Source organism: Halteromyces radiatus (genome assembly GCF_025201355.1).
Source record: "Halteromyces radiatus strain CBS 162.75 chromosome Unknown BX664scaffold_4, whole genome shotgun sequence".
Lineage (NCBI taxonomy): Eukaryota > Fungi > Mucoromycota > Mucoromycetes > Mucorales > Cunninghamellaceae > Halteromyces > Halteromyces radiatus.
Genome location: NW_026251690.1, coordinates 3,296,200 through 3,316,329, shown reverse-complemented (window position 1 = coordinate 3,316,329; position 20,130 = coordinate 3,296,200). Strand labels below are relative to the sequence as shown.

Sequence of the window (20,130 nt, the reverse complement as noted above, 5' to 3'; positions counted from 1 at the left end):
AAAAAGAAAAGAGAGGAAAAAGAAAAATATTTAAAAGAAGTGTAAGTCGAGAAACTCCAGGTAAGGAAATTCGTGTAACTTTTTTTTTTTTTTTTTCTTGTATACAGTTTTCTTCACTCAGCCTGATTTTTTTTTTCACCTTTTTTTTTTTTTTTTTTTTTTTTTTCTTTTACTTCAAGTCATGTCTTCTTTTCACTTTGAAACTTCCTTTTGGTCACAGAAACAACCAGAACAAACGTTACCTGATTTTACAACTGGTTTTCAAGTACTACATAAGAAACTGAACCAAAGTAAAGTAGAGAACGATGAAGTCATCCAGTTTTTCAAGGATCGTATTGCGTGTGAAGAACAATATGCAATTCGTTTGGCAAATACAAGACCCTTTCAAGCCTCTGGTTTTGATGCTGACGATGGTGCTACTCTCAAAAGTTGTTTTCACTTACTCAAGCAAACAAATATTCAACAAAGTCAACAACATAATACTATGACAAACTCTCTTCGAACAACTGTATTGGACCCATTAGTTCAATTTCAACAGGAATATAAACGACATATCTCTACAAGCAAACAAGCCATGGAATCTTCTATTCGTCAACTTGATGGTTTAGTCAAAGAAGCTGAACGCGCAAAACAACTGTATCATCGTAAATGTCGTGATGCTAACCAAGCCGAAGAACAAGCTCTCCAGAATGTATCCAATACTATTCCTCCAGTTTCACCTACAACTTTATCAGAACAAACTAGTGATGATAGTATAAATAATAATGATAATACAACATCTCTTCCTTCAACAAACAGTGAATCCATTCAACTTGGTAATCAGGTCCTATCAAAATCAGAATATGATCAATTAATTCAAGATATGCATGCTTCCATTCCAATGCAAGATCATCGTGTTCCTATCCTTGGCAAGTATTCAAATACTTCAACTGGTGAAAGTATCGCTATTTGGCTTCAGCAACATTTGGCTCAATGCAAAGATTCTCCTGCGATGGCTGATGTCATTGGTCAACAATTAATTCAACCCTATGGTGCTCTTCGTTTGATTGGACAACGTGGAAACAAGTTCATTGCTTCTCCTACTTCCTTTTATCAATGGCGTGGTATTGTGGCTTCTAAAACAATGGATGATGACAACAACAGTGTATCAGTGACTAACGGTGTCAGTACATTGACTTTGGGTGGTCTTTTCGATCGGAAATCAACATCAACAACATCTTCCATCACCGGTGAAGAAGTTCATAAAAAGGCAAGAAGCGAAGCCGAACGTGCCGATGAAGCTTATAGAACAGCAATCAAAAGAGTGGATCAGATGCGAACCGTTATTGAAGAATCTTTGGTAAGTGTGTTCATATATAATGAAAAACAATCCATGCTTATTCTCATATCAACTTTTTTTTTTTTTTTTAAAAAAAAAAAAAAGTTTGCTCATTTTGCTGAAATGGAACAAGTGGAAATCAACCGGATAAATACCATCAAACGTGCCTTTACTGAATACACCTCATGTTTATCAACCTCTTTACCCGTGGACAAGTCAATGATTGAAGAATTAGTAGCTAATCAAGAATCTCTCAAGCCTGATCAAGATATTCAATATATTGTTCAACAATACTATGTAGCTGGATTTTCTCCAAAAGCCATCTTATATGAAAATTATTATCACGGCGTTGCTCACGGTAAATCAAAATAAATAAATAAAAAAAAAAATAGATCTTTAATCAACGACAAATTTACTCTTTCTCTTTTATAGATCAAATATTCGGTGTACCATTATCAGAATTGGCAAAACATGGTTCAGATAATGTTCCTATATTTATTAGACGATTATTGGATGCTATTGAACAAGGTAATAAGAATAATCATCATATAATATATATAAACTGACTTTATTCTTTAGGTTCAAAAGATATGGATGCTGAAATCAAAAAATCATTATGGTCTACCCCAATTCCCCTGGATCAAGTTCATAGCCTTCGTACAGATATCAATATTTCAAGTGATCGTGTCACTATGGATCTTTTACTTCAGCAGGAACCTGGGTTGTTGGTTGCTCTATTAAGGCTCTACTTATTGGAACTCCCTCAGTGTCTTTTTACCTTTGAGTTATATGATGCTGCATATGCTCTTTATGGTAACAGTAAGTACATCCATATAGGATTGCAGAATATGATATTGATTTTGTGTTTATATCATTTAGATGGTCAAGATACAAGTCTGCTTCGATTACCTGTTAGCAATTTGATAGCTAGTCTACCAGCCCCTCATTTTGAAACTCTCAAGTTGATTATGCAGCATGTCAGCAGGTAATTATAAAAGATAAATCCTCCTTTCTTCCATGACTCATAATCCTTTATATGACAAGATATGTCAAGGACAACAATATACCTGATGAAACAATAACAGCCATTTGTCAGTCGCTAGGATCTGTTGTGATACGAAGCAAACAAGAATCTTTGGTGACATTGACAAGTCGGGTACCAACTCATCTAACCTATGATATGATCAAGCATTATGACGACATCTTCTCTGATTCCACATTACAAGCACATGCCGATAGTGAAAGACGTCGTCAAGCCAGTCCCTTAGTAGTTCCTGAAGCAACTGATTATGCACATACAACAGCCAATTCATCATCATCTCAAGGCTCAGATTCTCTCTCCAACAATAAGAAACGCGGTATCATGTCATTTATGCGATCAAGCAGTGTCGACGATCCAAAATGGAATTTGAATGTTTTTCGTAGCAACTCTACATCACAACAACAACAACAAGAAACGACTTTATCAACCAATACAAAACATACATTCACAGCATCTACCATCACTCATGATTCACCTCCATTGTTACCTCAAAAGGATGATCCCTCTCCTCCAGTTAATCAAGTCATGTTTGATGTGTCTGATCATGTCACTCGAAAATCATCCAAAGATACAACAACTGCTCAAACAATACTAGATGATATCGACGCCGAAGATAGCAACCATGATTTGGATCCTTTCTTTGATGATGATTAGAATAATATTTCTTTCCAGATAGTGATTCCCCCATATAAACAGTATTTATATTCATTTATGCTTCCCCTTTCCCAATTCAATATATACACTCACATTTTTATATATACTCATACATATCTATATCTTTTTGATACACAACAGTCTAGTCCAAAAAAAAAAAAAGAAAATACAATAAACAATCAAGTTTTGTGGAATCAATACTTTTTTCTTTTATTCAAACAGCAGATAACATCATGTTGTATATAACAAATCAAAAAAAAGATCGAATAACACATTGATAAGAATGAGACAAGTAGGTTCCTTTAGATATCCTTGACAAGGAGAGCTATGACAAAAAAAAAAAGAAGAAGAGTAAGTTTTGATGATCTGTATCACATATATATATATAGAGAGAGATAGCAAAAGTAATATTGGCTTACCAGGGGGAAGAGATTGTCTAAGCTTGGTGGCCTTTTGCTTGTCGTTGACGACGAGGGTGTACAAGTAGCGAGAGCATCTGACCTTGAACTTGTATTTGTCACCGTTCTTCTTGACGAGAGTAGCTATTCATAAAAAAAAAAATGAATATCATATGATTGAATCAATAATGTTGTCTACTTACACTTGGCGTCCTTTCTACGGGTGATTTCAAGGAATTGCTTAATGTCCAGAACCTGCTTGGGCTACATTAGAAAAAAGAATTGAGTTAAAATCCATTCATCATACATTCATTTTTCTTTCTTTCTGTCCATCCATCCATCCATCCATCCATCCACAAATTATCTTTTCGTAACGATCGATTCTACATTAATAAAGAAAAAAAGAAAAATTCTCTTCCCTATCATAAAAGGAAAATCATCATCAAACTTACCATGATGAACGATATTAGATGCAAAGAGGAAGAGAGAAAACAAAATTTACAGATTGGGCTCGAGTATATTTTCCCTGTTGGTATAGGTTTGAATGTCCGCTCTCTTTTTTTTTTTTTTTGGATGTTCATGCCCACAAAAAAAGTCTCTTTTGCATATAAAACACTAATTCAATTCTCTTTCTTCCTATTCTTTCCTTCCATTGGGACTTTCCGACAATAGTAATGTCAAGAATGAATTAAACTATGTATCTATGCATTTATATAGTTCTTATTTACTATTCTATATTGATGACCTTTCCCTTTATTATTATTATTATTATTATTATTATGAATAGACTAGATGAATATACGGTGGGTTAAAAATGGAGATGAACATACGATAGAATGGCTTGACAGTGGATTATGCCTACAACATCAATCATGTAAAACGTATCTTCTTGGCTAGATTATATTTTTTTAGTGTTCGTATATTTATTTATATTCTTCCCTAATAAAGTCATATTTTATCATTATTATTATATACCTGGATCATAATCCATCATCGTATATCAACCCAACCATCATCCGTTATCACATATGGTTTGTATGCGACATCATGCAACCTACTTCTTCTAAACGAATTGAGCATCCGAAGTGTGACATACAAAAAACGGACTCGCAATCGGATATTGCATCAGCCACCGTACCATTTGTCTATAAGAAGGGTGGAAAAAAAGTTTTTTTTTTTTTTACAACATTTCTTCTTCCTTTTATTTTTATTTTATTCTTGACAAGGCTAGTTGGTAAGTTTAAAACAAAAATCATCATCATCTTTTTTGTTATCGTTGATGATCGTAAGGATTAAAACATTTAACGTCTTAATCAAGTCGTGTTGATTTCAAAAAATATATACTGATTTAATGAGCCTGAACGATCAACAACGAAACAAAAGGATGATCTGTTATTCAATAAAACGAACCAATCATGAAAGCTAATAAGTCTTTTATTTGCTTACTTTTGTTAGGTCTTTATGATTAGTATGTTAGAATAGTTTTAATGATTTTTAAAAAATAAAAATAAATAAAAAAAACCTTGGATTTACAATATGTATTTTGATTGACATATGGTTGATATTTTTTTTTATTATTATTGAAGACTATGTTTATTGGTATAGACTAGGAGAGGGGGGAAAAATGATAATAAAGATTTGCATAACTATTTTGATACGAGAAAAACTAAAATAAAGAGGGTTGAAGGGAAACTACAATTCATAACCAACAAGTATGTAATCCGCAGACTGACCATAGACGGAAGGTTTGACTATTTGAAATCCTATATAATAAAAAGCGCGTAAAACAGTATCCACTGTAACAAATAGTGAGAAATGGGCAGATGATGAAATAATAATGAGAAGAAGGGAAAAAAAAAAGAGAGAGAGAGAGGGATATTATTACCTGCATTCTGATTCTTATTGATTGCTATGGTAAAATATTGACATCCAGTCTTTTCTTCAAGAATTTCGATCAAACTAGTGAAACTAAAAAAAAAAAAAAAAAAAAAAAAAAGCATGGATGAATAAACACGTATAGAAAATAGGATTGATATACCATGATTGAAATTGAGTGGATGGCCAAGTAAGCATACCACCATCATCATCCGATGGTTGATCAGGAAACATCATAAAAATAGTGTTTTGATGAACAAAAGCTTGAAGGTTGAGAAGGATTTGTTTATTTGTTATTGCAAATACTAAGATATGATCCACTGAATGATCCAAGGTTGTACCAAATAGATAGTGACATATATCCCCTATATCACAAGATAATAATAATAATAATAAAGTGTTAGAAAAATAATTCTTGTAAAGAAACGTTGTTACCTTTACTACGCTTGGAAACAGTAACAATATCAATACTTGGAGGATGAAAGTATGTTGGTTCACTAATAGTGTCAGTAGAGGTCTTATTGGAGATGGCCTTATTCATCAAATGAGTTGGTGTCAAAAGAGTGGTTGGTTGTGGATTGGACACGAACTGTAGAGGTATAGAAGGTAACTTTTCGGTATCGGTACTAAGCATAGTTTTCATATATTCCAAGTACAAATAAAAGGAGAGAGAGAATAAAACTGCTTTTTCCTTTTTATTGGTTTGGAAAGAATAGAATTGGAAGAATAAAGAAGAAGTACAATGAACTTGTCCAGTGCTGCTTTGCAATTGATGGGCGCTATCATAGAAGAAGTAGAATAAAGAAACAAGTTAGAAGTTATAATAAGAAAAAGTATAGTATTATTACCTTGACTGATCAACGCCCAAGAAAGATAAAATAAAGATATATAACACAAAGAAAGAAGAAGAGTTGTTTGTTTATTATTAAAGAAAAAAAAAAGAGGGAGGAAAATAGAAATTGAAGAAGAATAAATAAAAAAATAAAAATAAAAATAAACGTGAGAACTACGTTATCATAAAAAAAAAATCAACCTATTATATTTCCTTTTTTTTTCTTGCTTGGTCGCTGTTCAATATCATCATTGTTCCCATTAGACTTGGAAGAAGGAGAAGTAAGTCGATCAGATTCATTGTCATTATCCCATCGTCGAGTGGACGCTTTGGCTGATAACACTTGTCCTTGAAGTGAGAGATTTTCTGTACCAATCAGTGATTGATGCACGTGTTCAATTGATTTGAAGTATTTGACCGTCTAACAAAAAAAAAAAAAAAGAAAATATAAGTTTTTTCTCCTTTATACCCCTTGATTTCCATTTTTGTTCATTACCTTAACATGGAGTTCCAAAGTAGTGTCTTCATCACATACAATCAATCCTTTAGGATGTAATTGAATAGCACTTACTGTACACATATGATTCACACCTTCTTCTACACATTTGGCCAAAGCTACACTATATATCAGATATATAATAAAATTCTGATTAGTATTCTTAAATAAATAAATATATAAATAAATAAATAAATAAAATGGATTTTTACCTTTTATGAGCACCCACTATGATAATACATACTTCTCGAGCATCCATGACTGTCCTAAAAAAAGTAAAAATGCATGAATAGATTAATGCAGATATGTATACTTTCAATGTATTTCCCCTTCTCTTCTCACCTACGCGACACCAACAGTCAAAGCCAATTTGGGAACTTTAGAAACATCACCATCAAAGAATCGAGAATTTGCTATAATTGTTTCATAAGCAAGAGTTTTGACCCTAGTACGAGAAGTTAAAGAGGAACCAGGTTCATTGAAAGCAATATGTCCATCAGGTCCAATACCACCCACAAATAATTCGATACCACCTAATTTCACAATAGCAGCTTCATAACGACGACATTCTTCATCCAAATCTTTTGCATTTCCATCCAATATGTTGATATTTTCTGGTAAAATGTCCAAGTGTTGATATAAATGTTTCCATAGAAAACTATAATAAGATTGGCTATGTTCACTATCATTATAAATAAAATATATAATAAATACATTATTATATATTATATATTATTACTATTATTTTACCGTGGTAGTCCAACATATTCATCCATACTAAATGTTACGACGTGTTTGAAGGAGAGTTGACCAGTTTTACAAAAGTTGGCTAATCTTTGATAACAACCTACAGGTGAAGATCCACTTGGTAAACCTAAAACAAAAGGTCGTTCTTTGGTAGGTTGAAATTGTATGATACGTTCCTTAATATAATGAGCTAATAAATAATAATGATAATAATAATAATTAGAAACGCGTTTCTCTTTAAAAGTAAATAAAATATATAACTTACCAACCCAATCAGATACTTCATCATAATCTTGTCGAATAACAAGTCGCATAGTATTCTATATAGATAGACTTTCTTTGTTGAAGAATAAATAAGAAAAAGAAAACCGTGGGGAACAAAAGTATAAAGAAAAAAAAAAAAGAAAAAAAAGCATACACCACTTTTTTTTTTTTTAAGGAAAAGAAAAGAAGAAGGTGCACCTGACATTTAGCTGTACAATATCACCAGGAGGCTAATTTTTAAACACCGTCTTCATTTTTCTTTTTCTTTTTTTTTTTTTCTTTTTCTATTTCTTCTCTTTATATCCCACCTTCACGCTTACCAACGCATCATGACTGACAACTTACTTCCCTCAGTGGAATCAAGTACTGCCATTGCAGAAGAACTAAATCAATTAATGGAAGCTTCAAGAAAACAATTTGACTTACCACCATACGTACACCCTGAAGAATACCAAGCTTGGAAACAAGAAAAAGACGATCTCATACTGTAAATTATTCCTTATTCATCACTTTTTCTTTTACTAACATACTTTTTTTCTTTTTTTAATGAATCTACATAGTCAACGACAATTACTTAAGGAACAAAGTCTTTCAAGAGATCAAACTTATACAGGACGAGAACGATATTTAGAACGGTTATCAACTTACTCTGCACCTTTTATTACCAATATTACTCCCATCAGTCCTGATCAATGTGCCATGCATGGTTGGTCAGATACTCATGAACGTCATATTATTGCCAACTCGGAAATCTTTCGTCTTTCTTGCAAGAATTGTTCTGCATTGTTAGATGTACCCAATCTCACCGGTGTGAATCCCGAATTTACCTCTGTCAAACGCATTTATTCTCTTTACCCTATTTTTCTCAACAAGAACCACTCTGAATCATGTTTCTGGCGAACAAATTCTTGTCATGGTAAGAAAAAGAAAAGAACTATCATACTTATTTAATATTGTGCTCATTTGAACTATTATGTTTCGTGATCTTCGTGTTATTCATCATATTTAGTCTCTGTATGCGCTTTCCCTTTGGTTACCACTTCTGATGCATATAGTTTATTGGAATCACAAGGAAAACTCTTTCAACAATGGCAAAATGAATTACCATTGGTCGACAATCCATACGTAAGTTTTGTGAAATTTTATTCAAGTTTGATAATAATAGTTTTCTGATCGTTTCATTTTTGTATTATAGGATGCTTCACAAATGCGAATGATTCATCGTGTTATCAAAGCAATTGAAAATATTGATGTGTTTGGCTATCCACCACAAAAATTGACAAATATACAAGAAACCGCTTACTTATTACCAATGTTTGGCTGGCACCATTTTGAGAAACACAATCAACGACTACTGAAATGCTTATGCTGTTTCCGACACGCTTTTGTACCGAATTATCTTCAGCTCAATGACCAACCCTCTAAACAAAACGATTCAACGCCTACTCGTTCCACCCGATCTGCATGTCTTCAAAGTACATTCCACCCCATCAACGAACATCGAACTTACTGTCCTTGGCGTAATCGCGATATAGCCCGTGTATGTCTCAAGAATTCTTTCTTTATACCTTCAAAACAGCCTCTCAATGGATGTGAATGGATGATGGAAATTGTATGCAAGGAATGGTTCCAATTGACAACTGATGATGAAAAACATCCCAGACATGATGAATTTAGACGAAACGCTGAACGTTATTTGACAACATCGATTGCCAGCACAAGATGGATGACGGAAGACCTAGCAGCATATGCACAAGCAAAATCAATGAAACGAAGTCGGTCAGATACCTCGGAAACTGAAGATACTGAACATATCAATAATAAGCGACAACATATTATTTCAACTGATATGGAGACGACGTATGATGAAGAACAGGGTCCTGAAATAAAATCTCAAGAAGAAGAAAAAGAAGAAGAAAAGCCTGGCACCAGTGCTGTAATTACTCCAACACTCACTACTCCAACCTCACCGTCATTACAACAGCAGCAAGTTGAAAGAGAAGAAGGGGAAAGTATGGATGTTTCACAGCCATCCCAACAACAACCAGAACAACTACAACCAGAACAACTACAACCAGAACAACTACAACCAGAACAACTACATCCAGAACAATTACAACCAGAACAACAACAACCAGAACAATTACAACCAGAACAATTACAACCAGAACAATTACAACCAGAACAATTACAACCAGAACAACAGCAACCAGAACAACAGCAACCAGAACAACAGCAACCAGAACAACAGCAACCAGAACAACAGCAACCAGAACAACAGCAACCAGAACAACAGCAACCAGAACAACTACAACCAGAACAATTACAACCAGAACAACTACAACCAGAACAACTACAACCAGAACAATTACAACCAGAACAATTACAACCGGAACAACTACAAGAACCAGTATCGACAGAAGAATCAATAGCTCCAACGGAAGATTCCAGTATTCCAGCAATATCATCAGCTCAAGCGCATCCTATATCAGGTATGGAAGCTGTAGAAAAAGAAGAATTGATAGTTACTGAAGATACCATGGATCAGCTTACAAATATGCAAAGTGTTACCAACAAGGAAGACACCAAACCAGAAGACGCTACTACAGTCGTGGACAAGGATATCTTTGCTACTACGGAACAGATTGAACCTACTATTGAACACAAAGTAGTTACTTTGGTCAAAGAGCTCGATAAAAATGAATTGAAAGATAATACGCAGCAGGATCAACTTGATGAAGATGAAAATGGTGATATACTTGGTGAAAATGTATCGACCCCTGCGGCTTTGGATTTAGTGGATATGGGTACACCATTTGGCGAGGATGTGTCAACACCTATTGCTTTGGACTTGATGGATACCGGGACACCAATTGTTATTCCTCAAGAAGAGACAGAAGAAAATCATATTTTGGAACCTGATGCTGAAAGGTGAGATAACAAAAAAAAAAAAAGAAAATTACTTGTTTATGTTCAAGTGCAACAAAAACATGATGACTGATCTATTCATTTCTATATATAGTCCAATAATAGAGATTACTAGTCAACAGGAAACTACTGACCAACAGGAAGGTATAACTACAACGTCTTCGCCAGAAATTCAGAGCAACATATCTGATATCAAAACAGCCAAGCCTGATGATATACTTTTGGTGGAAGAAGGTAAGTGCCATTTGCCAATCATACAATAGATGCACCTAAATTATGACAATGAATTGAATCTTTTTTTTTTTTTTTTGTAGAAGAAACCGACCAATCTGTACAACAAGAAACTATAGAAGGTGATGAATTACAGTTGAATGAGGCACCTACAGCGGAACCTATGATATCTGAGGAACATGATATTAACTTGGAAGAATCAACGCCAGTACCTGTTGAAGTCACTGTGGCCGATGTTACTCCTGCAACCACTACCGTGAATGCTGATGTTGACGCTGATGTTGATGCTGTGAATGATATGGAACTGGACCAGGCAGAGGATAGCAAACTGAATGAAGAAATGGAATTGGAGGATTTAGATACTACAACACCTGGTGCGTCGACAGAAATAGTTACAGATATCGCTGGTGATGGTACTCACTTACAAGCTGCTGATCATGATGAAGAAGATAATAAAGATATATCGACAGAATCTCTTACTGAACGTATTGACACCACCGAAAAGAAATCAGTAATCTCGGACGAAGTACAACCCGTTATCATCGTTGCTGACGAAACTATATCGACTCCTACTAGTTTGGATCAAGTGGACATAGGCGCACTAGCTGGTACCTCGGAGACAGAAAAGGAAGACAGTCATCCAACATTAGAAGAAGGCGAAGTTATTGAAAGGTAAGCATGAACAGGTTATTGATATATATATGTCGATATACCGATATCATCGTAAACTAATTTATCCCATTTTTTTTTTTTTTGGCTTTGTAGATCATCAACAACCGATATGACCGATCACCAAGAGCAATCTTCCGAACAAGATCAAAGTATTGAATTACCTATATCTACAGCACAAGATGAATCAGTGGAGAAGTTGAATACTACTGTTGATGAAGTAGAATCAGTTCATGAAAAATCAACTTTAGATGATGTGAGCCCAGTGGAAGAAGCTTTAGTAGATGACGATCAACAACAAGAAGACAAGTATGCAGAGACGGCAATGACTGAAGTACCTGTGGATCAAGATATTGATTTGGAAGAAGAAGTAAATGACACTATGGAAACAAAGACGGAAGTGTCCATGGCTGGATTACCTACTACGGGCACTCAGACATCGCATGATCAGTCTGATGAATCTGCAGAAGTATATCAAGACATGAATGATATTCAAGATGATGAGCAAAACAAGGAGAATGAACTCGACACTACTATTAACGAACAAGATATACTGGAGGGTGATGAAACAGAAATACAACTTGGTGGTGTTGGCGAAGATTTACTGGATAATCATGATGAATTTGAAGAACAACATGATAATGCTACTTCTCATGATGAAAAGCAAGATGACGATCTAGGTGACAATGAAGAACGAATAGACAACACTGAGCAACCACTTTATTCAAATGACGGCCAAACTCGAACAGTACAACAGGAAAGCAACAACGATCAACCAGATGCAGTTGAGAAAAACGACACTGACAACGATGGATCACTAGATCAGTATGATGATCAACCGCTTGTCGATCACCAAGAAATATCCAATGATCAGCCACCTATCGACAATAAAGATAATGATGATTCATTGGGCCAAGTGGATGACAACAACACTATATTAGACGAGGCTAACGACATCGAGCCATATGAAACTTCTAACCACCATGATTTTTTAGATAGGGACGATCAAGACAAGGCACATGTTATGGAAAGCGATTTGATAGACGAAGAAATAGGCAATAGTAATAATGATGTGTTACAGCAAGAGGTGGATGTTTTGGAGGATAACAAGGAAGAAGAAGCTTTGCTTGAACATGATGAACAACACACATTACCACCTGATGTATTACCTCAAGAATCTGATGAAGAGGATGCTAGGACCAATGTAGAAGATGATACTACTGTGGTGGATCGTGAAATGGTGCATTCTCCCCCGTTCTCCCCTCATCAAGATGACGACGTGGTGATGCAAGATACTTTAGAGGACAAGGAAAACAGAGCTCAAATGGATGATGATGATGATGCATGGATGGGTGAATAGTTTTTTATGTATGTATGTAGATATTAGTTTGTTTTCTTTTTTTCTAGTTTAGCCATATCTTCAATAAAAAAATTTTTTTTTCTTTTAACTTGATCCATTCTATTGGTACAAAAGTGTTTATTGATACAAAAAAAAAAAATTGGTATATTGTCATAAAAAAAATAAAGAGTAAATGGATTGAAATAAATATATAATAATACAAAAAAAAAAAAAAAACTACAAAAGAAGAGAGGGGGATCAATTGACCTTGGTAAAAGGAGAGGATGGATTGGATGCATTGGCTTCTAAACTACATTCATTGACGACAGAGGATGCATTGGAGCTTACGGAACGCCGCCGGTTCATGTTACCTGGGACCATAAGATGACCCGATTCATCTTGTGGCACGAGATTATTGTTGTTGCTGACAACAGGTCCAAGCGTAAGAGAGGGAACTGGCCAATCGATTGCTTCTTCCATCATAGGTGAGACCGAACATCGATCAGGATCAGACCAACTACCTGTTCCTTCTACAGAAAAGGCACTACGAGGACTTGGTAAAGGAGAATCATCATGGACGTTTTGGTTCAAAAAACTTGGCATATCCGATGCTAATCGATTGTCTTGACTATCTTGATAAGACGGTAGAGGGATTTGCAGTAAAGGTGGTAAGGGACCAGTATAGGGTACAGTTGCAATAGTCACAGGAAGAGAGATCATCAAAGAAGCGACAGATGAAGAAGAAGACGAGGATGAAGATGAGGTGTAGTAGAGTGGGACGGTGATCATGATCTGGTAGGAGATATCAATATGTCTGTGTGTTTGGGTAGATGGGGCGCATGATGGAGGTATTTTGAATTGCAGCAAGGTGTGTTGATCATGAGTACGTTTGTTGATGGCTGTGTAAAACTTTTCAGAGTACAATGTATGATTTCGTCGGAAGCCTTCTAGTTGTGATGTAGACATATGACTTGCTGTTGTCGACATAAAGGTGAGATCCACATGAGTGATTTTGAAGTCAGATTGATTTTGTGTGATCATTTTAATGGTACACATGTCACCTAAATAATAACAAGGTCGGCAAATTAAAAAGAGAAAAAAATATCTAAAATGAGTATAATTTTCCCAAACATACGTATGTACAACAAAAGTGGCAAAGATGGTTCCTTTTTTTTTTTTTTTTTTTTCCTAATAATGATCACTGTTTTCTTTTTTTTTTTTTTAAAAAAAAAAATTTACCTGGACAGTAACCTGGTTTCATCAATTCTGCAATGATTTCAACGAGTTGGCCTTCTTTTTGATATATCTTTTTCCGTTGGATAGGTGAAGAGGGTAATTGACAAGTAACCAATGGTAGATACATGATATGTACAGGTTGCGTTTGTATTTCTTGTTCAGGACTAACCATATCCAAAAATCCTTGAAGCGTATAGTTCACCTTATGATCGATATAATTGTCCCGAAGTGTTGGAGGATAATTGACATCTGGTAGTTTAATTGCAAAAAGATACATATGGTTACCCACAGGAAGTTCAGTGACTAAAAATACATATAAAAGATGATCAGCTTGAAATCAAGACAGTTTCAGTTATTAAATTACCTTGAGTTCTATTTCCATTGCCTAAAAGAGTAGATGCCACCGAGAAGATGGTGTTGGAATGTTTACCAGAATGTTCAGTACACTGAAACACTACTTTGAGTTGTCGTACTCGTTGCATTTTAGATACTTGTACAACAACATTCCCTAAGTATAATGGAGAGAATTATTTAGTTATCCAAAAAAAAAAAAAAAAAAAAGAGAGAGAGAAAGAGAGAGAAATATAATATAAAAGTTCTTCGTTTCTTTCCTTACCATTGACAACTGAACCAGGACCAAAAGCTATAGGTTTTTCCAAAGCTCCTGAAGAGACCTTTAAAACAAAGGATTTGACATGATGTCTATTGTTTCTTGAAGAGAAGATCATAAATGATAGATAAGCAAAAAAAAGTACAAGGGTGATAACAAAAAAAAAGGAAAAGGAAAAGGAAAAAAAGAAAAGAAAATAGGAAAAACCTGTGAACAAAATATAGATCGGAGCGTAAACTAATAAAGGTCCTCGATCACAAAATGATTTTTTTCATTTGACTGCATGACATCCAGTTCATAAGCATTGAATGTCTTGTGTGCATAAACGTATAGGAACTTTTGGCTTCTTGTTTCACTGATCTTGCATGGATCAATTCAATATAGAAATCCTTATCGATACAAATGGTTCGCTAGAATGATTACAAAAAAAAAAAATGGACATACTTTCCAGTTCAGTAATTCGGTCTACCGTATGATTTTTATTGAAATATAATACTTTTTCTAAATGATGATACGTGATGCATATAAAAGATATCTAATCTAACTATTACTACTACCTCTATTACTAGTTTCGTTTATACCAAAAATATCTTTGAGACCATAAATTGTTCCAATCAAAAAGCATTTCAAACATTAAGTGACGCTCGCCTATTTACCGAAACCTATTCTATATGTAAAACAATATATATTAATTTAATCCAATTTAATCCTTGCTTGCTTGACCTTTCCACCACTGGATACCCTCATTCATTTCAATTATCATCGTATTCTTTTCCTAATCTTTGTTTTTACGCTATAAAAATAACAACAATAAAAAGTCTATTAGTAATATTTGATATCACATATACATATCGTTGTTCATGTGTCAAGCAAAGTCGTTCCTCTTCCTTTTTTTTTTTTTTTTATGCCTGCCTGAAACCAAGTAAGAGCTAAAGAGCTTGGAATATAGGAGTGCTACATCAACAAGAAGGAATGTCAATGAATAAAAAGAACAGTATCATTTCTAATATCAACACGTCAATATATTCAATTGAACTATTCGATTAAAGAAAAAAAAATAAGGAAAAGAAGAGAGAAAATAGAAGAGACCCCACTCTGCAAAAAAAAAAAAAAAAAAAATACTAGAAAGTCCGCCATCCAATGAAAATTCGTACAACAGGAACTTTGCAGCATTATAAAAAAAAAAGTTCTGTGAAAAAGAATGACCAGCTGACAGGTGGAAAATGATAATTTAAAAAAAAAATTCTTTCTCCTTTTTTCCTATAATATATATTTTATCTCTTTTTATATAAATTTGATAAAGAAAAAAAATGACAGATAAGAAAGCTCCACTATCAATAGACTCACCACCCATTATTCATCACCGACCGACATCCATCAGTGAAGATTATGAATATGCTGTTTATCAACCAGAACAAACAATCTATGGTCATTCTCTTCATTCACCTGTCACTGTAGTGATGCGTTGTCATGAAGGGTTTGAATGGAACGAAGCATTGTTTGTAAGCGAATACCGCCAAGGAAGAGGACGACGACATAAAAGTAGGACCCGCACTTCTATGGAAGCTAGGATTCAACACGAGATCACCATTACCTCATCATCAAAACCCAAAGACGATCGAGTCTTGACTTTGGAATTAACAAGTAGTGATAAAGATATTTTACCTTGAAACAATTACCCACTTTATTTTACTTTTGTATATAGCCTTCTTGATTTACCCAATACTCTTCAATAAAACCATTCTTCTTTTTTTTTTTTTTTTGTAATTTCTTATTGGATACATTTGGGCTTGCTCATCATTTATTGAAATTGAGAAATGTGATGTTAGTATTGATAATTATACAACATCGACTAAACTAGACGGTAATCAAGTCAAAAAAAGATTTATTGAAAAAAAAAAAAAAGGATTTCATCATTGAAGTGTAACGTATCATTTTATACAGATAAAAGAAATGAATAAGATATTATTGGATTTGATATAAAAATATAAAAGGAATGAAGATAAGATAAAAACTAAATAAATAACTAAATGGAAATGATAATAAAAATATTGAATAAGGAAAAAAAAAAGATAATAATAATACTAATAATAATAATCATAATATTGAAAAAGGGAGAGAGAGAGAGAGAGAGATGGAAGAAATAGTAACAAAAAAAAGGAGGAAGGGAAGAGAAATATACAAAAAAAAAAAAGGATAAAATGAGGATCATTCGTTAACCCAAACACCACCACGTTTTAACCATTTGCCAAGTAGAATAGCCACATCACGTAATACAAAACCACCCACCACTCGATTGATACCATCACATACTTTGCCAAGTTTGCTTAGAAGAGCATCATAATGAGGATTCTTTTGTCGATCTTTCTTAAGGTAATGTTGGAACCACATTTCGAGCATATGTAATTTGATGAAAAGTTTTTGTAATACTTCCATATAATGTCGATGTTGATCTTCCACTTTGGTGAGGCTAAAAGCATTCATACGTTCCACAGATTTTGATAATTTTGATCCCCATGACATGAATTGTGCACGTTTGTTGACATTGTTGACATTATTGTTCATATTGTTGTTTCCACCATTGATACCAGAATACTGTTGATTGCCAATGGTTTGAAAAGCACCAGGTCCATCAGATGAATATAATATACTATTGTTATCATCATTGGTATCAGCAAGACTGTCACGTTTGAATTTCTTAGATAATGTCACTTGTAATCCATCCACCACTTCTTCCAATGATTCAATCAATCGTAAGCTGCCTCGGATATCATCCAAATTTCTCCATTTTTCAATACGATTTAGATCCAAAATCAGACTTTCACAGGCTGCCACCTTAACATCCATAGATGATAAGCGTATATTGGTTTGGTGCCTATATAAATAAATAAAGTATTATTTTTTCTAATCCTATTAATATCATATTATTATTATTATTAATTTTTTTTTTTTCACAGCGTTACCATAAATTTTTGGGTATAAACAATTTTGGAGTAATATAGCCACCATAATTCATACTATGTTCCAAAGCAATGATTAGTTTCAAATGAATATCCAAATATCTACTAGGTGGTACGGATCCTTCTTGTCGATATGGTTGATATGTCGCCATTGTTCCAGTCTTGCCTTCCATAAGTTGATTTGTACTGTCCAGACCTTGTTGATTGATAGTGTCGGTGTTTGTCGTACTCTTGCCAAAATAATTCATAGCTTCCTGACCATGACTAACAGATTGAGGATTATTGCCACCACCACCAAATAGAGTACTGAAGATAGGTCCAGATTTATCCTTTCGTCCACCACTACCACTGTTTCCATTGCCACCATTAATGATTCCAGATACACCGTCCATACTTGATCTTGATAACCTGTTGTATTTCTTTCGCATACTAAGTCCACTTGATTGTCTTTGTACTGGTGTTTGATTTGTAACAGAGTTGTCCGTATCGATAGCTGATGATGATGATGAAGTTCCTATGGTTGATGAAATAGGTTGACTTCCATTTTTACGTGTAGGAGTAGTGGATGATGAATTGTCAGGATTGGAATCGATAGAAGAGGCATTGGAAGCTAAACGTTGTGTACGAGAAGATGAGCCAATTACAGGTCGAGTGAAATGTAATTTACGAGGTAAGCTACTGGTACGCAATCGTCCTGATGAAGATGGTGTTTCGTCTTGGCGTGATAGAGTCATTGTAGACATGGATGACGTCGAATTCAATTTGAGTGAACCTTCATGTGGAGAAGTTGTATCATCATTATTGTCGATCTTGTTTCTTTCTACAGTTGGTGAATTATTCTCAGTTGTTTCCGTGGTTGCTTCCATTTTGGTGTGCAAAAGCGACGGTAGAGCCATGGTTGGTTGATGAGGACTTGATACGCAAATGATATCCGAATCAGCCGACGAAGTAGAGGATAGGCTTGACATGGATGATCGTTGTCGAGGACTATGTAATGGTTGGTCTTGATCTGCAGCAGTCGTAGCAGCAGTAGTAGCAACAGTAGTTGTAGTAACAACTTGGCCAGCAGGTGATGAGGTAGTACCAGAAGATGAAGTCGAAGTGGTTGAAGTTTGAGAGAGAGCAGCAGCGGCAGCAGTACGAGAGCTTTTTCGAGGACTTGGACGATGAATAGAGCGTGGTTCCAAAGGAGGAGGATCCGTAGAAGGATTGATGGTATCATTGCTTTTGCGGTGAGAAGAAGGTCTTGATGGTGTACTTTCTGAAGAGACTGGTGAAGGTGGTACATCTAATGACATCAATATGGATGAAGAAGAAGGCGAAGTCGGTGTAGTGGAAGAATTTGTTGTTGTTGTTCCTGTTGTCGTCATGGTAGTACTATTTGTCCCAACGCTATGCTGCCGTTGTTGCCAACGTGTTGTATTTGGTACCGCGCCATCAGACATACGTAGACCATAACGCGTTGCAGTTGTAGTAGAACCAAGCTTGGAAGAAGTATCACCCATATCTAACCGATTTGTTTTACTATCCAAAGACGAAGAAGATGCCATTTTTCGAACCCATGTATCCTTTCTTCCTTTCCCTTGTTGGTGTAATGATTGCTTTATTGTGTTAGTGGTGGAGAGTTTTTCGTTGTCTTTCTTTGAACCATTTTCAAACGTTTCGTAAAGGTCATCGGCATCAGACTTTAAAGTGTTGAGATATTCAATGCGTTTGAGATACTTGTCATACTAGGAGTTCAAAGTAAAATAATAATGATAAAAAAAAATAATAATGATAAAAAAAAATAAGGTCATTAGCATTTTTTATTGTTGTTTAAGGAGATAACTTACAGTTTCTTGTAACCGTTGTCTATCAGATTCTCTTGTTTCAGAAGAAAGTACACGATCGAGTAAGTTGATAGCTTCGGTATAGGCTTCAATAGCACCAGTAAGATTATTGGCTTTATCCAAAACGACAGCAGAGTTCGCTTTCTGAATAGCAGTTTTCAAAATGGCTTTCGAGACACGTTGAGATGGTTGATGTGGCTGAGGTGTTGGCGTAGGTGGTGAAGTTCCAGTCGAAGGATGGAGTGCTGTGACAGCATGCTGTGACATGATAGAGATATATAACTCAATATATAATCTTTATATGTACTTTTTGTGGAGATGAATGTGGAGATGGCGTATAAAAAGAAGAGAAAGGTAAAAAAAAAAATAATTGTACGTACAAGACGCACCAAAAGGAAGGATGTTATTAATTACAAAAAAGTGTCAAACAATAACAAATAGAAAAAAAAGAATAAAATAAAAAAAAGGAAGAAAATTTGTTTCTTCTATCCTTGAAACGATGTAAAATCACAAAAAAAAAAAAGAGAGAGAGAAAAAAAAAAAAAAAAAAAAGAGAGAAAGAGAGGGAAGAAAAAAGGGACCAGAAAGTAATCAATCGTTACACTGTATCTTACTGAGATTGAAATAATGGGACAAGACATAATGGTAACTCCATTCATCAAAATGTGCAACACACTCCTTAACCAGTAAAGTTTTTTTTTT

The 20,130-nt window shown here is 34.6% G+C and overlaps 7 protein-coding genes across 7 annotated transcripts; 2 read left to right on the top strand and 5 right to left on the bottom strand.

The window, feature by feature from the left end:
- Positions 1-171: 171 nt before the first annotated feature.
- On the top strand, positions 172-3,214 carry BX664DRAFT_386354 (uncharacterized protein). The gene is made up of 6 exons (XM_051549318.1): positions 172-1,339; positions 1,424-1,676; positions 1,751-1,846; positions 1,898-2,137; positions 2,198-2,303; positions 2,363-3,214. The coding sequence occupies exons 1-6, from the start codon at positions 182-184 to the stop codon at positions 3,012-3,014; spliced, it is 2,505 nt and encodes an 834-aa protein (XP_051400796.1). The 5' UTR covers positions 172-181; the 3' UTR covers positions 3,015-3,214.
- On the bottom strand, positions 3,194-3,883 carry BX664DRAFT_334303 (60S ribosomal protein L38). Its single transcript, XM_051545688.1, has 4 exons — positions 3,865-3,883; positions 3,616-3,676; positions 3,434-3,556; positions 3,194-3,339 (listed from the first exon to the last, which is right to left on the bottom strand). The coding sequence occupies exons 1-4, from the start codon at positions 3,865-3,867 to the stop codon at positions 3,317-3,319; spliced, it is 210 nt and encodes a 69-aa protein (XP_051400795.1). The 5' UTR covers positions 3,868-3,883; the 3' UTR covers positions 3,194-3,316.
- Positions 3,884-4,953: 1,070 nt separating this feature from the next.
- On the bottom strand, positions 4,954-6,198 carry BX664DRAFT_334301 (uncharacterized protein). The gene is made up of 5 exons (XM_051545687.1): positions 6,136-6,198; positions 5,723-6,066; positions 5,451-5,652; positions 5,298-5,380; positions 4,954-5,208 (listed from the first exon to the last, which is right to left on the bottom strand). The coding sequence occupies exons 2-5, from the start codon at positions 5,928-5,930 to the stop codon at positions 5,105-5,107; spliced, it is 597 nt and encodes a 198-aa protein (XP_051400794.1). The 5' UTR covers positions 5,931-6,066; positions 6,136-6,198; the 3' UTR covers positions 4,954-5,104.
- Positions 6,199-7,735, bottom strand: BX664DRAFT_334300 (glucosamine-6-phosphate isomerase 1). Its single transcript, XM_051545686.1, has 6 exons — positions 7,628-7,735; positions 7,366-7,552; positions 6,962-7,297; positions 6,828-6,881; positions 6,616-6,739; positions 6,199-6,540 (listed from the first exon to the last, which is right to left on the bottom strand). Exons 1-6 carry the CDS (start codon positions 7,674-7,676, stop codon positions 6,316-6,318), a joined length of 975 nt encoding a protein of 324 aa, XP_051400793.1. The 5' UTR covers positions 7,677-7,735; the 3' UTR covers positions 6,199-6,315.
- Positions 7,736-13,014: 5,279 nt separating this feature from the next.
- Positions 13,015-14,793, bottom strand: BX664DRAFT_386350 (uncharacterized protein). Its single transcript, XM_051549317.1, has 4 exons — positions 14,646-14,793; positions 14,394-14,537; positions 14,033-14,332; positions 13,015-13,854 (listed from the first exon to the last, which is right to left on the bottom strand). The coding sequence occupies exons 1-4, from the start codon at positions 14,755-14,757 to the stop codon at positions 13,052-13,054; spliced, it is 1,359 nt and encodes a 452-aa protein (XP_051400792.1). The 5' UTR covers positions 14,758-14,793; the 3' UTR covers positions 13,015-13,051.
- Positions 14,794-15,862: 1,069 nt separating this feature from the next.
- On the top strand, positions 15,863-16,390 carry BX664DRAFT_334294 (uncharacterized protein). Its single transcript, XM_051545685.1, has one exon. The coding sequence runs from the start codon at positions 15,950-15,952 to the stop codon at positions 16,307-16,309; it is 360 nt and encodes a 119-aa protein (XP_051400791.1). The 5' UTR covers positions 15,863-15,949; the 3' UTR covers positions 16,310-16,390.
- A 347-nt stretch (positions 16,391-16,737) lies between these two features.
- On the bottom strand, positions 16,738-19,939 carry BX664DRAFT_359429 (uncharacterized protein). The gene is made up of 3 exons (XM_051548085.1): positions 19,432-19,939; positions 17,603-19,329; positions 16,738-17,514 (listed from the first exon to the last, which is right to left on the bottom strand). Exons 1-3 carry the CDS (start codon positions 19,693-19,695, stop codon positions 16,848-16,850), a joined length of 2,658 nt encoding a protein of 885 aa, XP_051400790.1. The 5' UTR covers positions 19,696-19,939; the 3' UTR covers positions 16,738-16,847.
- Positions 19,940-20,130: the final 191 nt, after the last annotated feature.